Consider the following 17,482-nt stretch of genomic DNA (forward strand, 5'->3'; position numbering starts at 1 on the left):
ACATCTTAGTCCTGTGTCAGCCACCGTAGTGCTTCGAAAGGGAGAGATGGAGTGAGCTGTTGGTTCTCACCGCAAGATGCCGCTAAACCCAAGGTTCTTTTATTGTATGGTTATCTCTTATTTTGCCAGTTCTTAAGGATGTCAAAAGCGTTTCTTTGTTTAAACCTGATCTGAGCTCGAGATTAAAACATATAGAGGATCAAATGGGCCAACATCAAAATCTGTCCTGACTTCTGCTAAAACTGAAGAGATGGACCAATAATGATGGTCTTGGTCTCATTAGCATAGCAGGATTGCTCCAGGGCACGCTTTAAAAAAGCTATTATAGATAATTTAAGGCTATCTACAAAAGAAAAGTGACTCGCGTTAATTCAAACAGACAAAAAGATGTCATTTCAGAAACACAGAAAGAAAGATTGGTTAGAGAAGTCTTTAACAAGATACGTTTTTTGGTGTTTTTTGTACGCGCCTGACTTACTGAGCTCTTTAATAGTGATGTAACACTGTCTTTCGTATACCGAGGAAGAAACCACTGAGGTGCTACAAAGTGGTATTTATGCAGTGCTGTGTTTTTAAAGTGCTCAGGCGGCATTTGTAAGATGAATACAAACCGAGGTGCTATCTGGACAAAAGCAGTTGCGAAATGCAGATTGAATGCTGAGTGTGAATTCAAAGGTGCACTGCAGTCAGACTGCAGTCAGGAAATATCTTGCATAAGGCGGGTCTATAAAGAGCACGCACAACTCTAAATTTTGATATTTACAGCAAGCGCTCTGCACATTTACTGTCCGCGAATCAGCATGCACCCTCGCAAGCACGCTGACGCTAAAGGCATCAACGCTTATCTTGACAAGCAAAATACAAAAATGCGCAACTTCCCTCATATCTCCACCCACACAGGCTCCTGATATTATGGGAAAAACACACTGAGTGTGAAACCTTTAACCGTTTTGCTGAGGACACTCAACTTTGAGGCCATGCCTGGGTCTTTAATTCCCACCCAGAGCCACTGATTCTTCATAAGAGCCCTCTGGCCCCGCCCACATCTCGAGGTTCCACGTCTAGAAGTTCATCGTCTATCCTTTCCCGAACCTCACCCGTGGATTTATCTCCCTATTATCCTGATATAATGTGTACATGTTTATTGGCAGAGGTCTGAGTCGTAAATAAGACATGACAAGGGAAAAGCGTCCACTGTTACACTAATATCTAATGGCATCCACGCAGGGAGCTCTCGCATCTCTGCGGGCCGGCCGGCCTGCTTTGGGGAAGGTGTCTGGATGGACCCCCCTCTCTACGCTTCTTATTGACGGATGAGCAGGGCTCCGCTGGCAGCTTTATGCGGAGGGTGATTGACTTCAAGCATAACAACAGTATAATTGAAGGCTGGAAGGCTGTAATATGGAGTCTTCAGAGACGCTGTTCTGCTAGAGTCGGTTTTGTCAGGCCAGGTTATTAAGTCTTTACAAGGAGGATGAGGAGAGAAGGACAGAGACTGACATGAAGAGGAGAGAGAGAGAGAGAGAGAGAGAGAGAGAGAGAGAGAGAAAAGGAACCATACTGTCCACCATGTTTAATAATGAAATATAAAATTGGTGTAATGAAAAAATGTAAGTGAGCTTTTTATAGAAAGTCAGTACGACTCTTTTAAGCAAATGAAACACATTTACCAATACATTCATACTCTTAAACTTCATTGTCTTTCCTTCCCACAAACGCTCAACCGCACACATTGGATTGTGGCAAATTATAAGCTTCATACCATACACTGCTTGATCTATTTTTCGGAACAGACCAGAGAGATAAAAGCGTCCGCACTTTGGCATGCATTTCCTGCATTGAGGTTAAGAGACATAACCACTGTCCATTCAGCCCAATAAAAGCATGATTCCTGTTGCCTCGGGCTCAAGAGTCTTGCTGGAAGACTACTGGACTGTAATACAGAGACAGTTATGCGCAACTCATTTGCCAGACGAATGACGGGACGTTGCGGTTTCCGTGCTCGTCCGGTGACACTTGTCAAATCTGACAAGAAACGCCCGAGGCGGCTCGTTTGAGGTAGGGAAAACAAAGCGGGGTTTGATTAAAAAAGGAGAATTATTAATAAAAATAGACGTTTTAAAGAAAAAAGAGACACTTGAGAGCGTATTTACAGTGTCGGATTCAGCAAGAGATGGTCGAGGGTGAGCCGAAGCGTAATGATGCGTTGTCAGAAGGGGAACAGGGAGCGACACAGACAGCAATTGGCTCCCGATTGTTTACTACTTGGGAGAAATTTAATTCAACTGACTGCATCTGAATCTCAACCATCTCTGGACTGATATAATTAGGCGCTGAAGAAAGAGATACTGTAGGTGGGGAATAGATTGAAGTGCAGTGTGCGCGGAGACAAAGATAGTCGTTGACACAGCGCTAGAACGCCCTTGCACAGAGAACAGAGGGTAGCGAGCTGGCACAGAGTGATAGATCCATAATTAGAGCCGTTTGAGTATGTGCGTGCATTGGTGGCGTTCAGTCGGGTGGAAGATGAAACGGCTAATTCTCTCTACAGCTCTTTCCGTGTTTGCCGGATGATTACTAAGGCTTCCCTGCAACCCTTCTCGCTTTAGCGTGCCATCCCACCGCCACGGGCAAATAAGCTCCCACCTCCCTTTCTGCTCCACACGCTCCCTCACCTCAGCTGCTTCTTTTCCTTTCCTTATCTGTTTGTTTTCTCTCGTTCGCCTCCCGTGCTGGTCTTTTCTTTCTCAAGCTCTCGTCCTCCAACCCTGTTCTAAATGACTATTACCTCGGAGTTTCTCCCCGAGGGCCTTGTGGAAGGAAGAGAGGTCGTCGTTGCGGTTCTGATCTCAGATCCAAATCCACCTCCTCACAATCTGCAGCTCGACTGCGCAAAGCTGCCGGTTGTGCCTGTCAATTAACATCCTAATAAGATGGTGGAGAGTTCAGCGGATCGATTAATTCCTTTTTCCCACACCTCCTTCTACTCTGGCGCTCACTCGCATCTCATCCACCTCTACTTTTGGTCTGTACTTCAATATTCTGTCTGTTTATTATGTTTATTAGAGCAGTCAAGCGTTGGTACTAGTACTGTCCAAAGGATTAATCGTGATTAATCGCATCCAGAATAAAAGTTTCTGTTTATATAATATATGTCTGTGTACAGTGCATATTAATTTAGCATTTCTAAAAACATACACATAAATGCATATATTTAAGAACAAAAATAATATAAAAATCAATAAATATTTATGTATCAGTTAAATTATTGGTTAATATAAATAAATGCATAAAAATATTTCCTTAAAGTTTATTAATCAATGTGTACAAAATACAAAATTAAAATGCAGAGTACACAGACATAAATTATGTAAAAAAAAAATATATCGTTTTTTTTGGTTTAAAACAACACATCCTGATCTAAATGGCCAAGCAAACCAACTGAGAAATGAATAAAACAACTTATATTTAAATTTGGGCATCATGCATAATTCCTATGTTGTCGTTGTAAAACAAATGTGTCACAAATTGAAAGATGGTGAAATAATAAAACAGTCAGCTCAGGAGGACCCGTCAGATATTTAAATGTGAGAGACTGTGAATGGCAGACGCGCTGTTGTTCAATCTTGGCAAAGACGACAGTCTGATGCCGTGTCACGCTTTGTTTGGTGTCCGCGGACTCTTCAACGGTGGTCTCGAATACTAAAATTCATACTGAAACGAAGCTCTGACCGCAGGGGGGCTTCTCACTTCCCTAACCAGCCCGGATTATTCAGATCACCCTCAGCAATCCCTTAATTGGTATATAACACAAAAAATCATCTGTGGAAGGTCAGCGCTAAAGGTCATCTCATTTCTCTGTGCGAAGTTGACTCGTCTGAGTCTGCTCTGTGGATTTGCAAGGTAAACATCCACAGTCATTAATTCTAAACCGACCCGAGTTGTGAAACGAATGCGAGACCTCCGGTACGCCGGGTTAATGAAACCCACATTAAACTCGTTAGCAGGACAAAACATCTGCCTTAAGACAAAAATCAAACAAAAACATCCAGTGGAAATGTCATTAACGTGTGCTAATATTCGGTCGCGGCTTTGCGCGCGAGTCACTGGGCACACAATAGGGAATCCTAATATTAACCCGGTCAATATTGACTGCGTAGCCATTTGATAATTGAAACGCCGAATGCTGGTGGCCCCAGAAACACTGTGATAAGAGATGTTAATGAATGCTAAACGATGAGGCTACGCATTTGTTGAGCTAAAATGCGTTGCCTTCGGAGGCAGGTGTCCTAGTAATTCAATACTCTTTTCGAAGCTGAGCACATCATATATGCACGCTAGCTGCCCAATTCTCTTCAAACATGTGACGTAATACCACGTCACAGACACTTGGGGGAGATTAAAGGGCGGTTTAGTGATCCAACCTCAATGATTCAACCCACTCCATCATCTCTCTTAAAGTTTGGCTCCATAATAGAAAGCTGATTACAGAGCTTTTAATTACTCTAACAGGCCTGTGGTGGCCTCAAGGCGTGCGTGTAGTGCCAATATTATTGATCATTTACACCAAATAAAATGTTGGTGGGAATCCAGACAGAAATATTAGTGTTTTAATGAAAATTAAGTCTGATTCAAAGCGATCAGATGAGCAGAAAGCAAATGATGCCATGTAATAAGGAAATGACCCGAACCGCACCTCTGCACCATTCAATTCAATTAAGTCGAATTGAGAATGATGAAGGCCAATTACGAACCTGGCCTCCGGAGAGTGTGACCAATCAGGAGCGACTCACCTCTGGTTGTTTGACCCGACCCTCCTGGAAAGAGCAGCTGCTGGGGTCGTGGGTGCAGGTGTGCCGGTATTTGCACCAGTGGCACTGGTAGGGGCTTCCGACACAGGACAGACACCTGAGAGAGGAAACGGGTGGTGATTAATGTAGTTTGCTTGAGTCTTGCTGTAAACAGGTGGAAATGATCCACTAAGGTTGAGAGGTTGTGGTTTTAGTGAGAGTTGACAGCCAAAATGCTTTAAAGGAACAGTTCAACCAAAAATTAAAATTCTGTCATCATTTATTCACACTCGAGTTGTTCAAAATCTGTATAAATGTCTTTGTTCTGATGAATACGGAGACAGATATTTGTAAGAATGGCCACTATTGACTACCATAGTAGGAAAAATTGCTTTATGAAGATATATTGATGAACACAAATGTGGGAAAGCAGACAGTTCTGGGGCACTTTTGACTAAAATTGTCATTTTTCCTACTATGGTACTCAATGGTGCCCAAGCACTGTTTAGGGATGTAGGTGCTATAAGACGAATGATGAGTAAATAATGACTGTCCCTTTAAACAAACAAAAAGGTACTCACGACTTGTGGACACTGCAGTTGTAAAAGACGAAGCTAGTGTTAGCGAAAGCCAGCCCCGTCTCCTTTGACTTAAGGTAGAGCTGCACAATTTGATGGTCACCTGAGATGGGGGAAGAGTGTAAGTGATGCAAACTGTTACTGGATTGTACAGATTGTAATGGAGATAAAGTCAAAACTATTTCCATATAAACAATGCTATTTCGTAAGTCTCTTATCGCTGTTTCCAATCACTGTGACAAAGGCGTCGGATTTGCTGAGATGAAAGAAACAATACAGCCTGTTACTGGGTGGAGATAGTTAGCTTGCTCACCAGCTGATGTTAAACTTTTGTCAATCGCAACACAAGAAATGTTCAGGTGCTGAATCGTGGTCAAACACATTTCCACCTAGCGCTTGTTTAATAATTATTCAGACTATTATTTCACAACAACATACGCGGATGGCATCAGCATCATAACTGAGTTTTATTAAATCGGATTTAAATAAAAAATATATATATGCCGAGACAAATCATTCCCCAAAAAACATCCATTTCTAGGACAGAGAAAGAAAACTGAAGAAAGAACCTGTATGAGTTAATGGAAACGTGAATCTTCAGCATACTTTTGTTGAAGCTAATGAAGAAGCTCATGTTTAATTCAACAAGACGGACACGACATCTCCCTGTCAAAGGAAAATCATACTTTCTCTCTCTCGCTCTCTCTCCATGTCTCTCCATTTCTCACATAGTTCTCCGTTTTCTCCCCTTCCCTGTCGCGTGCTGTTTCTTCAACAAAGAGCGCATCATTCATCAATCACTGTAAAGTGTCCCTGACATTGAATCTGTCCTAATTAGCTCACCTAAATGTTACCTTGATGGCTGGTATCTCAGGAGTGTGTGTGTGTGTGTGTGTGTAGGCCCCCTGCCACCCTCTGCAGTGTGTGTCCGCCTTTAATGAGTCACTCAGGACATACGCGGTTACCATGACGCTACGAACACGAGCCAGATTATAAATGACCTTCTTTCTCTCCATCTTTCCATTCGTCTCTCTCTCTCTCTCTCTGTGTGTGTGTGTGTGATTCACAAATACACAAACGTTAATCCACTTTATTGTTTTTAATGATGCACCCCTCAATGATGGGTTAAAGAAATGCTCCAAATACTAACTCAAGCCCCAGGCTCACTCTCTCTATTAGATGGTGTACATATCTAGAAGTGTGTGTGCCCTCGGGTGTGTAATAGTGTACATATCCAGTAGTAGAGGAGTGTGTGTATTTGTGCTACGCCAATTCAGAGCGCTGGGCCCCTGCAGACCGAGCCGACCTGTAATTTCATGGTGGCCTGACTACCGTCACATCTCCAATGAGACTTAAATGCATCATTATTCACACACCTCGCAGTAAATCTGCCCAGAACGCACCAAAAATCCACTGTTTTGCCGCATAGTGGCCGCTCACCAAATTAAATTGAAGGTGCTTTCGATAGTAGCCATCCAGAACGAACGCGTTTATTTGTGTGCTTTGCATTCTATGAAGTAAGTACAGACGAGTATTCCCCCGTTTCCGCGCATCTTCATTATCCTCACGTTGAGATGTTTGCGTATTATGAAAAATGACCAGCTTCCAGACAGCTGCCCAGATGTGGGCTCGTTTTAATTACGCCGGGCTAACCGACCATGTCGGCTGAAGAACGGAGACGAAGAGAATCGCTGAACGGCAAGCGTGAAGTAAGAAAGGGAGAGAAAGACGACGATAAAGCGTTCTCTCTTGAACAATCATTTCTCTCTCTTATCTGCTGGAGTGAACGTTGTCAAAACCATGTTCAGCCCGAGCTGATAGAGTGAAGAGCGTCATCGGTTCTGGAGATCCAATCACTTTACTCGAAAAACCTCTCAAATCTCTCTGCCAATGGAAGCGTAAGAGAGAGAGAGACCGACGAGAGAGAGAGACCGACGAGAGAGAGGAGACAGAATGCCGACCTTTCTCTCTTTTTAACTCTTGTTGGTATAAGTGGAGGTTCTCAAGAGGAGGAAGAAAATCCAGCCTTGGCCTCAGTCCCCGACAGAAAGTTCAGCAGAGTTTTGCTAAAACAGTGTGTTACCGGTATATTGGTGTCAGTGTGACTTCATACCTTGGTCTACGACAATGCGTGGAACTTCCTTTTCTGCGGGAGAGCTGCAGGTGATGCGATTGCCCTCGACCAGACCGTCCATCTCTGCCAGGTCCTCGAAGGTGCAGTTGACCCCCGCGGAAAGTTCTGGCACATTATGGGCCTCCAGGACGAGCTGTTAGTGAGAAAGGAAACAATACAGTTACATAACGGACAGAACATATGTGTATACACCAACTTTAAAATTAGAAATAGTCGTCTTGTGTGACTGCATGTCAAATCAGAAACTGAACTCTCAGTGTTTGCACACAAAACTTGTTTCAGCAATATCGTGGTGCCGGTCCAAATCTCCTGCAATGTACATATTTTCTTACATCTGCGATTTGAGAAAGAGAAGAAAGTCTGCACATTTCACACATGGGAAATCTCAACGCGACTGCAGACATCAAGACATCTCAGATAAACACACGTGTGCAGCCATTCCATAAATATCCCAGCTGACGCCTGGCCAGCTGCGCGGCGAAATCAGGCCATTGAACCGACGGTCACATATCTCCTAAATTTCCTGGAGGAAAATGTCCAGATACATCAAGAGACTTCGCTCAGCTATCAGTCAGCCCGCACTGACTCTAATGTGTTCGCCGAACACAAGAGGCTGGAAAATAGAGCGGCAAAGAGGGAGAGGGAATTGAGAAAGAGAGAGGGCTGTGGGGTGAGAGTTTCTTTATGACTCTCATCTGGAGAGCTGCCGCTCTCTCTTTCTCGTTGTGTGTCCTCTTCATCTCTGTTACCCACAATGCCCTCCGGCTCTGCAAATCTGGAGTCCGGCTCTGAGGTGCACATGGCTGTATGAAGGTTGACATGGAAAGAGAGAAGACTAAAGAAACTGAACAGACTTAAGGAGACAGATAACCCCAAAAAGAAAATTCTTTCATCATTTACCCACCCTGATGCCAAACCTGTTTGACTTTCATTTCTCTGAAGAACACAAAAGATAGTTGAAAAATGTTGGCAACCAAACAACATGGGCACCAATTGACTTCCATTGTATGAACAAAACCCCCGATACATTTCTCAAAATATCTTCTTTTGTGTTGCACAGTAGAAAGTCATACACAGGCTTTGAAAATTGTGTTTTTAGATCCTATCCTAATACAAAATGCACACTAGAAAGCAATAAAGATATCGGAGGAGAGAATAATAAAGTTGTATGAAAGAAAGCGGACAGTTTAAAAATCCACCGAGATTCTCTGTGTTAAGATGACTCGGACGGAAGCGTTCGGTGATGCTCCGCAGGGGCATCAGGGGAGGTGAAGTGGATAAAATCGGAATATCCACACTAATGGGAAGTCGCAGCCTTGCATGGAGCGTCCCTGCTCCGGCTGCTCCCGGCATTACATTTGTGATACGGGCCGAAACAGCCTTTACTCGACAGAACGGCTGACCGGGGCTGTTTTTAGATTGCTGTTTAATGAAAAGCCAGGGACATGTAGCAGACACTCTTCTCCCATCTCTCCCCCTCTCTCGCCACATCCCGCTTTCCCATTAAGGTTCAGAATGCACAGGTGGACGGCGACGCCACTCTGGGATTTAATTTATTTTTCCTTTTAGAGCGGGATGCAGAGAGAATTTCTCCAATTACATTTCCAGCGGCGAACGGACTTGATGAATATGAAAATCATCCCGCGCGGCGAAGAGAGGGACCCCGCAAACAAACAAAAAGAGGGCCTCTCGTGGCACAGGGTACGACAGGGGGAACACGGTCTACTTGATTACCTCAACGGGAGAATGGGATGAGACGGCATACTCTCGCAGCCTTCGAATGCTGATGCGAGTTTCTAATTACGCTACGGGATTTGCGAGGAGGAGTAAGCGGAGCTGCCGTTGTACCCCCAGAGACCCAGAGCACTCTGATACTCTATTTATTGTTCTCAAGTTGTACTTTAAAAATTGAGCTGATAAAATCAATCTACATTTAAATGAATTCTGAGAGCACCTATATATGAAAATTCCGGCACCATGGATCTCATAACAACTATTTCCTTCCTGAATATAATGCGCATCACTCATCAGAGACTGTGTATTATCTAAAATAAGGTAAATGCATGAAGTAATTTGTTCAAGAGCAGTTTCAGAAAGAACTATTCCTAGTAGGGTCAGTAGGGTCGTACTGTGAGTTACAGCGCTTCAAGGCTTATGGAGAAAATGTATTATTCACGAACATGTAACAGTCTGTGTCTTTAGATGAGAAACTTGTTTCAGTCTTATGTGATTATACCGCTGATGGAATAAAAGAGCTTTGTGCTTATCTCCTCAAACAAATATTTCATAATGAAAAAAGGCCAAGAACTAGCGTAGAAGCCTTTGGTGTGTACCGTCAGCAATCTTCTGCATTCCAGATGTGCTGTTTTCCTGAAGATATTTTTAGTTTGCAGCGTTAAACTCTGTCTCTGATGTGACCTGATGTCAATCAAGTCATTCCTAACCTTACTTATTTTATAAAATATATAATTCTATAACACAACAACAAAACGTTTCATCAAAAAGATCTACGTGAGAAGCAAGATAACATTATAAAGGAATCAAACTGTCAAAATTAAGTGAGTGTTTGTCTAATACAAGCAAACTTGTTTTATCTGCTATACATCTTGCCATGCTTAATTCTGGTCAAGTAAATGTATACTAATTTTCGATTTCTTAAACATGTGCGCTGGTAAAATATTTTTAGCAATAATTTTTTTCATTTAGGTGACACAAATTGTGTGGGAATTGTACACTACACCTTAAAATGCTTTTCCCCACATTTCATTGTGACATTTGTGATATTCCTCTTCCACCTTCCACAAAGACGCCTTATAACATAGGAATGATGGCTGACTGTTCAATGACGATAAATCTGGCTACTACTGAATCTCCAGACATCTGCTTTCATTGGTTGCCTAGATACCATCCATGCTCTCAATGAAATATATAAAGCACAGTACTCACGCACGGTGTGGTAAAACACAGCAACAAATAATGAGTGATTTTATTTTTATCGAACACATTTAGGTCCCGCAGAAACTCTTTCCTTGGTGAGCACAGATCTTGGTTTTTATGCGGACATGAGAATAGTTCAGTAGCTCTTGTGTTGCCTAGTAGTGGTGGTTTTGATTTTTTGGCCCAGAATACAGATCCTGAATCAGCTGAAAGAGCAGCTCCTCCAGTAGAGACGTTAATCTGATATAAGGGCTCAGAGGAGGTGCTGGATTACAAGAGGATAAGGCCTGAAACCATGGCCTGCTTTGATGGATTTTAAACTCACTCACTCACTCACACACACACACACACACAAGCGTGCACAAAGGATGGGCAAGTGTAAGAGTCAGCATTCAGTTGCAAACAGTCGACACAAAACACAACCATTAGTAAACGTTACTGTGCATAGTGATATGCACATCTGATCTATAATCTCTTGGTAACAAAACACATGTGTGTGTCATTGAATCGATGAGCACGTGTGCTACGGTTGAGCTGCATGACGTGTCTTCGTAAACGCATCAGTGCAACAGGCAGATCCATAAAGGCTGAACTTACACAAGCATGATCACATTAATGATGGAGGCAGAACAGCAATAGGCTCCGTAACTGAATTAGTGGAGGCTAATGTCAATACATCCAACGTTTGGCTTTATCCTCAAAAACACTTAAAGGGGTTCAGTATTCCTAATGGAATAAGGACTGGGATATTTTATGCTGTGTGATTAAACGCCAACGTCATACATATTATGAATATGATGCAAGACGCAGACCGTATTCTATACAAGACACTCTTTGATTATTATGGTCTCACATTGTAATATAACACAATATGGCTATTTTGTTTATGTGCTTGGCTTTATACGGTTATATCTTACCATGACACTGAACTGGGACACAGAAATGTTGTTGGGATGAACGCTTAACCTCACGCACTGCTTTATATCAGAGGCGAAACGGCGGGGCTCGGATGACCGCTCGCACTTCTCCTTTCTGGTGCACCTGAAAGACAAAGACAAAGAAAACACATGAGCACGAGCAAGGAGAAAGGCGCCCGGTGAAAGAGTCGAAGAAAGACAAAGCGTTTGATAGAAAAGGGAAAAAAACAGCTGCATAAATGCATCCAACCATCTCCCATCTGTGACCGGCACGGCATGAAGGAAATGGAACACAAGCTTGGTTACTAGTCCAAATCCATGCCTCATATTTCTGTTTCATATTTCACGGACAGGGATAAAAGGGGGGAGAGAGAGAGAAAAACCAGTTGGTTTTAGTGACTCTATCCAGTTTCTGTCTGTCTCAGTGGCGCGAATACAACAGCGACTCTATTTGTGACAGACCCCGAAAGGGTTAGTGGACAAGCCAGCTTTGTGTTGTGCCCTTAATGAAGTGTATTCATAGCGTCTGAGCTCTGCAGGTGTACAGAATCAGAGCTCAGAGACCCTCACTTTAGATCTGAACACCATCTACTGTGATCCGTTCACAACGCTGGGTCACAGAGCCGATCAGAAGGCCGCTTTTACGTCGCGACATCTAATCCAGACACATAGCATTACAGCTATGAATACAAGCCTGAGGTTTACAACCGTTTAAACTAGCAATTGCAATTCACAACTTTAAACTTGAAAAGGTTTTAGAGCTGGCAGAGAGTTTAATGCACTACTTATAATCTTTGTCAAGAAATAATCAAACACCAAAGAACACTTCAGAGTTTTCCATTGAAATACTGTCTGTGGTATAGCAGTGGGTAAAATCGTCGGCTGCCGTTCCCTTGACTAATCCAGATTAGCTTCCTTTAAATTTCTAAAGCAATTAACTATGAATCAGAACAGAGTTGATTCCTTCTGAGAGGGAGAGAAATTTATAGCGAATGGCAGTTGTGACAGAGTAATACCTCCAGAGTAGAAGAGAGCGAGAGAGAGGTAAACCAGTGACTGAATTGAAAAGTTGAGAACGCTAATTCAGAGAACTCGCCGAACAGAATGGGAAAATTGGAATAATCTTCTGGTGAATGAAAGAGAGGAAAGAGAAAAGATTTAAATGGCAACAATCATCCGTTTTCAATACGCTGCTGTGCTAAGCAGCTCTAAGACGACTTTAATCAGAACGGCCTTCTTTGTGGCTCCGATAGCTCTGAATCTCTTTCGCCGGCTGATTTAATAAGCGTGCTGTGCTACGTGTTCAAACACATGCGTGTGCACCCGTATACATGTGGCATAAACATACAGCGGGGAGAAGCCGTACAGTTGTGATTATGGAGAAAAAGTGAGAAGCAGGCATATGCGCATCGCTGTGGGAGAGACAAACTGTCCCGTGTGTGTCTCTGGATGATTTGGCGAGGATGTAGATTGTGCTGTTAGATCCACTTGTCTAAAACTTGTCACTTTGGATAAAACGTCTGCTAAATGACTGAATGTTGATGTAAAACATCACATAAAGATCACACTTAGCAACTCTGTAGGCACAGAGGTCTGTTTAAACGCATGCATTACCGTCCATCACCAATAGGGGGCGATTGTTGTCTGTTTACAATATCATACAGTAGATTACAGGGGTTTTGACATGTTGTGGCTGAAACGGTCAGTGTGGCTTGTGAGTGGGATGAGGGATATTTGTTTACTGTTTATTTGTAAAGGGTTATAACTCCGGGAGTGAAATTACTATAATAAAACTATTTTATAGGCATGCTCGTGTAATACAAGCCCATAGTAGAATCTCAACAGAATTGGAAGACAAATAAAATATTTACAACAACAATAATAATTATAATAATAATAATAAATGTATGTTAAAAAAATGTTTAGCCCATTTACTTTCGTAATACACATTTCTTAGCGATTTTCTTTTTATTTGTACTTTATCAAAAATAATAATCTATTAAAAAATGTAACTTTTGTTATGAAACAACTTCAACTGTTTATCAGCTGACATCACCAAGCCCTCCAAAATTTGAACCCCCCCTTCAATCAGCTGTCATGTACAGACAACTTTCCTGAATCCAATTTATTATTTTAACAATGTATTTATTATCTCTTAAATCAACCCCCTTATCTTTAGAATGTTCTTTCATTCGGATATGTCACATTACTGAAGTGAAATAGGTTGTGAATGTGAATTCATTAGGCGTTATGAGTGTGTACATATGTAGACCATTAAAAGACTTACAAACGCACACATTTATGTAGAAATATACGTTTGCATGTGAATAAATGTTTGACTGTGTATAAATAAAACTGCCTCAGTCCTTCAAATGCCTTTCCATCTGATGAATTGGTGATCTCTTTGATAAGTTATCCCGCACCTGTCAGCGTGCGGGAGGTTTGTTTTAATACCTTATCATTACTTAAGTAAACTGCTCTATTAGAAAACGAAAGGGTAATTTGTTTCCCTCGTTATGTAAATGCAGTTTGAAATGCGCAACTTTGATGAATAATGAACAGGAAATTAAATTGCATCAAAGCGATCACACGAACGGGGGTGCAAGAGTGGGCATACATATAACGCTAAATGAGAGCCCCCCTGGCATCTTGCACCGTACTTCGCTCGCCCGCTTCCTCTCCCCCTAGTGACCCTCAATTCACTCCAAACTGACACACTGACCTGAGTTACATTACACCATTCGTGCTGAAATACACAAATAAATAAACAGACATCAATAAATACATGAAAACATGTCATTAGTGCATGAAAATGTAATATCCTGGTTGGTTTTTATTTATTTATTGAACTGCAATTTGTTTTAATTGGGGAAAGACTTGTGTTTGGCGTGCAGCTATGCCTTTTACATCAAACCAACATATATACAAAAAAACAAAAACAAATGATGGAATAGTAAACAAAAAGCCAGAAGCAGCTAAATGAATGTTTTTATTTAAAATAGTATTATAATATAACAAATATTATACTTGTTAGCTAATGTACAGCTGATAATTTGCCAGAATAATGACTTGGGCTCAAACTGTGAAATAGCACCAACCTTAATCTGACAAGATTCGTTTGTATGGTATATCTGACCAAATCAATTTCCAAAATGCGCATTATACAACCACAGCGCACCACACATTTCAGAACAAACTGAAAATAATTTAAAAAATGCATCAATGGTTTTGTGTAATAGCCATTTTGTTATGATTGTTTTACCAAAAAGTAAGAATGTTCTCGGTATATAACTATTGTTTGTACAGTGTATATTATGTAGTATGTATTACACAGGCAAGCATTATGCTGTAGGTTCTTCTGAGCTGATGACTTTAAATCAATTTTGATATCTAGAAAAGCGGATTTCATCTCTGGTGTGCGACCAGTGGCTTGATTTATTCAGTCGCAAAATTACCATGTTCATAATGCCCTGCCTTTTATTTATATCTTCTCAGCTTGTGAGAACAGTTAAAAATATTGGGTCTAAAATATTAATATAGCCAGACATTTAAAAAAATTAACATCACGACGAATTACTTATTAAAGTTTATATGTATCTGGAAATATGAATTTCACATTTAAATACTCCAAGAAACCAAGAGCATTTGAGCTCTTATAATTTTGATAAGGACTCAAAAACTTTTAATAGAAAATGCCTGCTGTTCCTCATCCAATTATATTCCAGACGTCTTTTTGAGTTTCCACAAAGCATAAAGGGCAGAGCCCGGGTGCTGCTTTACCACTAAATTAACCACTGAACGAAGACTTGAATCTCAGAGAGTTCACGCTCTACATGTCATGGTGAAGTACGATCACTTATGGATGAGTCACTGCATATTTGAACGTGCACTTAAATACGGATTCCTCTTGATGGATATCGAGCCTCCCTTCGGGATGGTTTCCCGCTGTCTTCTCGTGCGTGGCTAACTATCGCATAACTAATCCTGACATTACGTGTCAACACATACGAGAGGTAAGAAGAACTGTGGGAAATTGAGCTGAAGCTTTACCCACCGTGCAATCAGACAACCACTATGTAAGAAATGTAATGCAGTTAAAATGAAGCATGCTGCCCTTATATGATGTACTTTAGTGCATTTCAAAATCGGGTGAGAGAGAGGCAGACGAATGAAAAGAGCATTCATGCTGACAAATGGCAGGTTTAAATTTAGATCCAGCACTATGAGCCAGACCCTCGGAGATCCCTGTGAGAAAAGAGCTGGTTGGTCAGCATCATTATAAAACCGGGGAGAAGGATGGGAAGGCATGAAGGAGGGAAGGAGGAATACAGCGGGGATTGGGGGAAGAAGATGAAGGAAGGGGGTCGTGGAGAGTCATTACGCAGCCCAGTGGCTCTGACCCGATTGTTCCCGGTGGAGACCTCGAGCCCACTGCCCCCCACTGGGCCTCAATCCTTTAGCTGAGTGGAAAATTAGTGTGGAGCAGCAGGAAATGACACCAGCACACTGCAAACATGCATGTTTGTGACATTGTGACATGTATCATTTATTAGCAAGGCTACGCAGTAAAATAACATATATTATTGTATGAGGAATGTGTGACATGAATATATCATGAAATAGTAGGTACTTCAATGCCAAATTTGACAAAAATTTGATTTGTTGTAATAGTTATTGAAGTTGTATTACTCTTTTGAATAAGATTTTATTTTCTGTTTTTATTTTAGATACATTTTTGTGAAATATTATGGGCTGTTGACAATTTATCAAATTATTATTTATGTGAAAACTTTATTTAAGTTTAACTTGACTTTTTGATAAATAATTAATTTAAACATTTATTTCCTAATTAATTATAAATAATTTTGAATAATTTCAGTTTAAATGTATTCATTTTATTCCTGAGAAAACATTTCTAATATTTGTTTATTTTAAGGTTTTAGAACAATATACTGTATAGGCAGTTTTGTGCGATTTTTTCATATTATTATTTTTTTGCTATTTTTTATGTTGCTATGTTAGATGACTTTATTTAGCTTTCGTTTAGTCTTTCTTAATAAATAATCTACACATTTATTTCTTAATTAATTAAAAGTAATTTATAATAATTTAATTTTAAACATATTTCAGTTTACTTCTGAGACAACATTTCTAATTTATATATTTACATTTTTTAAATAATATTTATAATTTTTTATCTATACACCAATGTTTTTACAGTTTAAGTAAAATATAATAACCTTGGCCGTAATGTCAATTTTTCAATGAATGTACTTAATCTAATAATAAATGTTTTTAAAAGAAAGCGACCCATACAGACCTGGCATGACCTGAGATACTGAAACTTTTAAAAAAAATCCAGATTACGGCCCATCAAACACACAATTTCTTAGCTGTCAAAACATCTCCGACCGGATTCCTTCATCTCATCTCCCAGCTATCTCTGTTTTTCCGTGGGCCGGGGGACAGATCTTACCCTGTGTATATTAAACAGATAATCTGTCTCCTCCGATACCACATCCCTACAGATCTGATCACACATTGCACGTATTAACACCTGATCTGTCTCCTGTGACTGCCTTCTTGCTGTCATGATATAACTCAAAGCAACATTTACAACTCTGTTTTCATCTCTGGGTCTTTAGATTGAGCGGAGATCTTTAATTCCCCGAAGCTGCAGGGGTTAACTCAACTTCTGCTGAAGAGAAATACACGCGAGAATTCAAAGGACCTCTAAGGACGACAGAAAAGACAAAGGCGGAGTGGAAGTGAGGACATTTAGACTCTTTGTCTTCCAAGTTATTCAAACCGCTTTAAAGAGGTCACACTCAATAAGACTCCACCTAAGAAAAGAGTAACTTGAGAGCGTGCGAGCTATAGTTAGAACGTGTGTCCTCTATCTCAAAGGACAAATGAGCTGGTCTTCGGCTACCTGAGAGATGATTAGAGGTCCTGACGGGTCTCTGTGTCCAGAGGAAGAATCGATGTGGCGAAAAGCTCAAATTAGACGGATGTCAGTGCTAAGAACAAGCGGATCTGGTCCTGTGCTTATAAAAAACAGCAATTTATAAAAAGAGAGTCTGAGAAGATATCACATTTCTGTATGGAAGGGTTTGTGCCATTAAC

General features: G+C 41.0%; 1 protein-coding gene across 2 annotated transcripts in view; it reads right to left on the reverse strand.

Annotated features, from left to right (window-relative positions):
* Nucleotides 1-17,482, reverse strand: part of plxna4 (plexin A4) — a 186,480-nt gene that overhangs the window by 48,448 nt on the left and 120,550 nt on the right. For both annotated transcript variants that reach the window (XM_056749417.1, XM_056749418.1), the window contains 4 exons: nucleotides 11,357-11,480; nucleotides 7,482-7,635; nucleotides 5,372-5,471; nucleotides 4,794-4,908 (listed from right to left, as the gene is read on the reverse strand). In XM_056749417.1, the coding sequence (XP_056605395.1) occupies nucleotides 4,794-4,908; nucleotides 5,372-5,471; nucleotides 7,482-7,635; nucleotides 11,357-11,480 (493 nt within the window). The remainder of the gene's footprint in view (nucleotides 1-4,793; nucleotides 4,909-5,371; nucleotides 5,472-7,481; nucleotides 7,636-11,356; nucleotides 11,481-17,482) is intronic.

This window comes from Triplophysa dalaica, chromosome 5 (assembly GCF_015846415.1).
Source record: "Triplophysa dalaica isolate WHDGS20190420 chromosome 5, ASM1584641v1, whole genome shotgun sequence".
Lineage (NCBI taxonomy): Eukaryota > Metazoa > Chordata > Actinopteri > Cypriniformes > Nemacheilidae > Triplophysa > Triplophysa dalaica.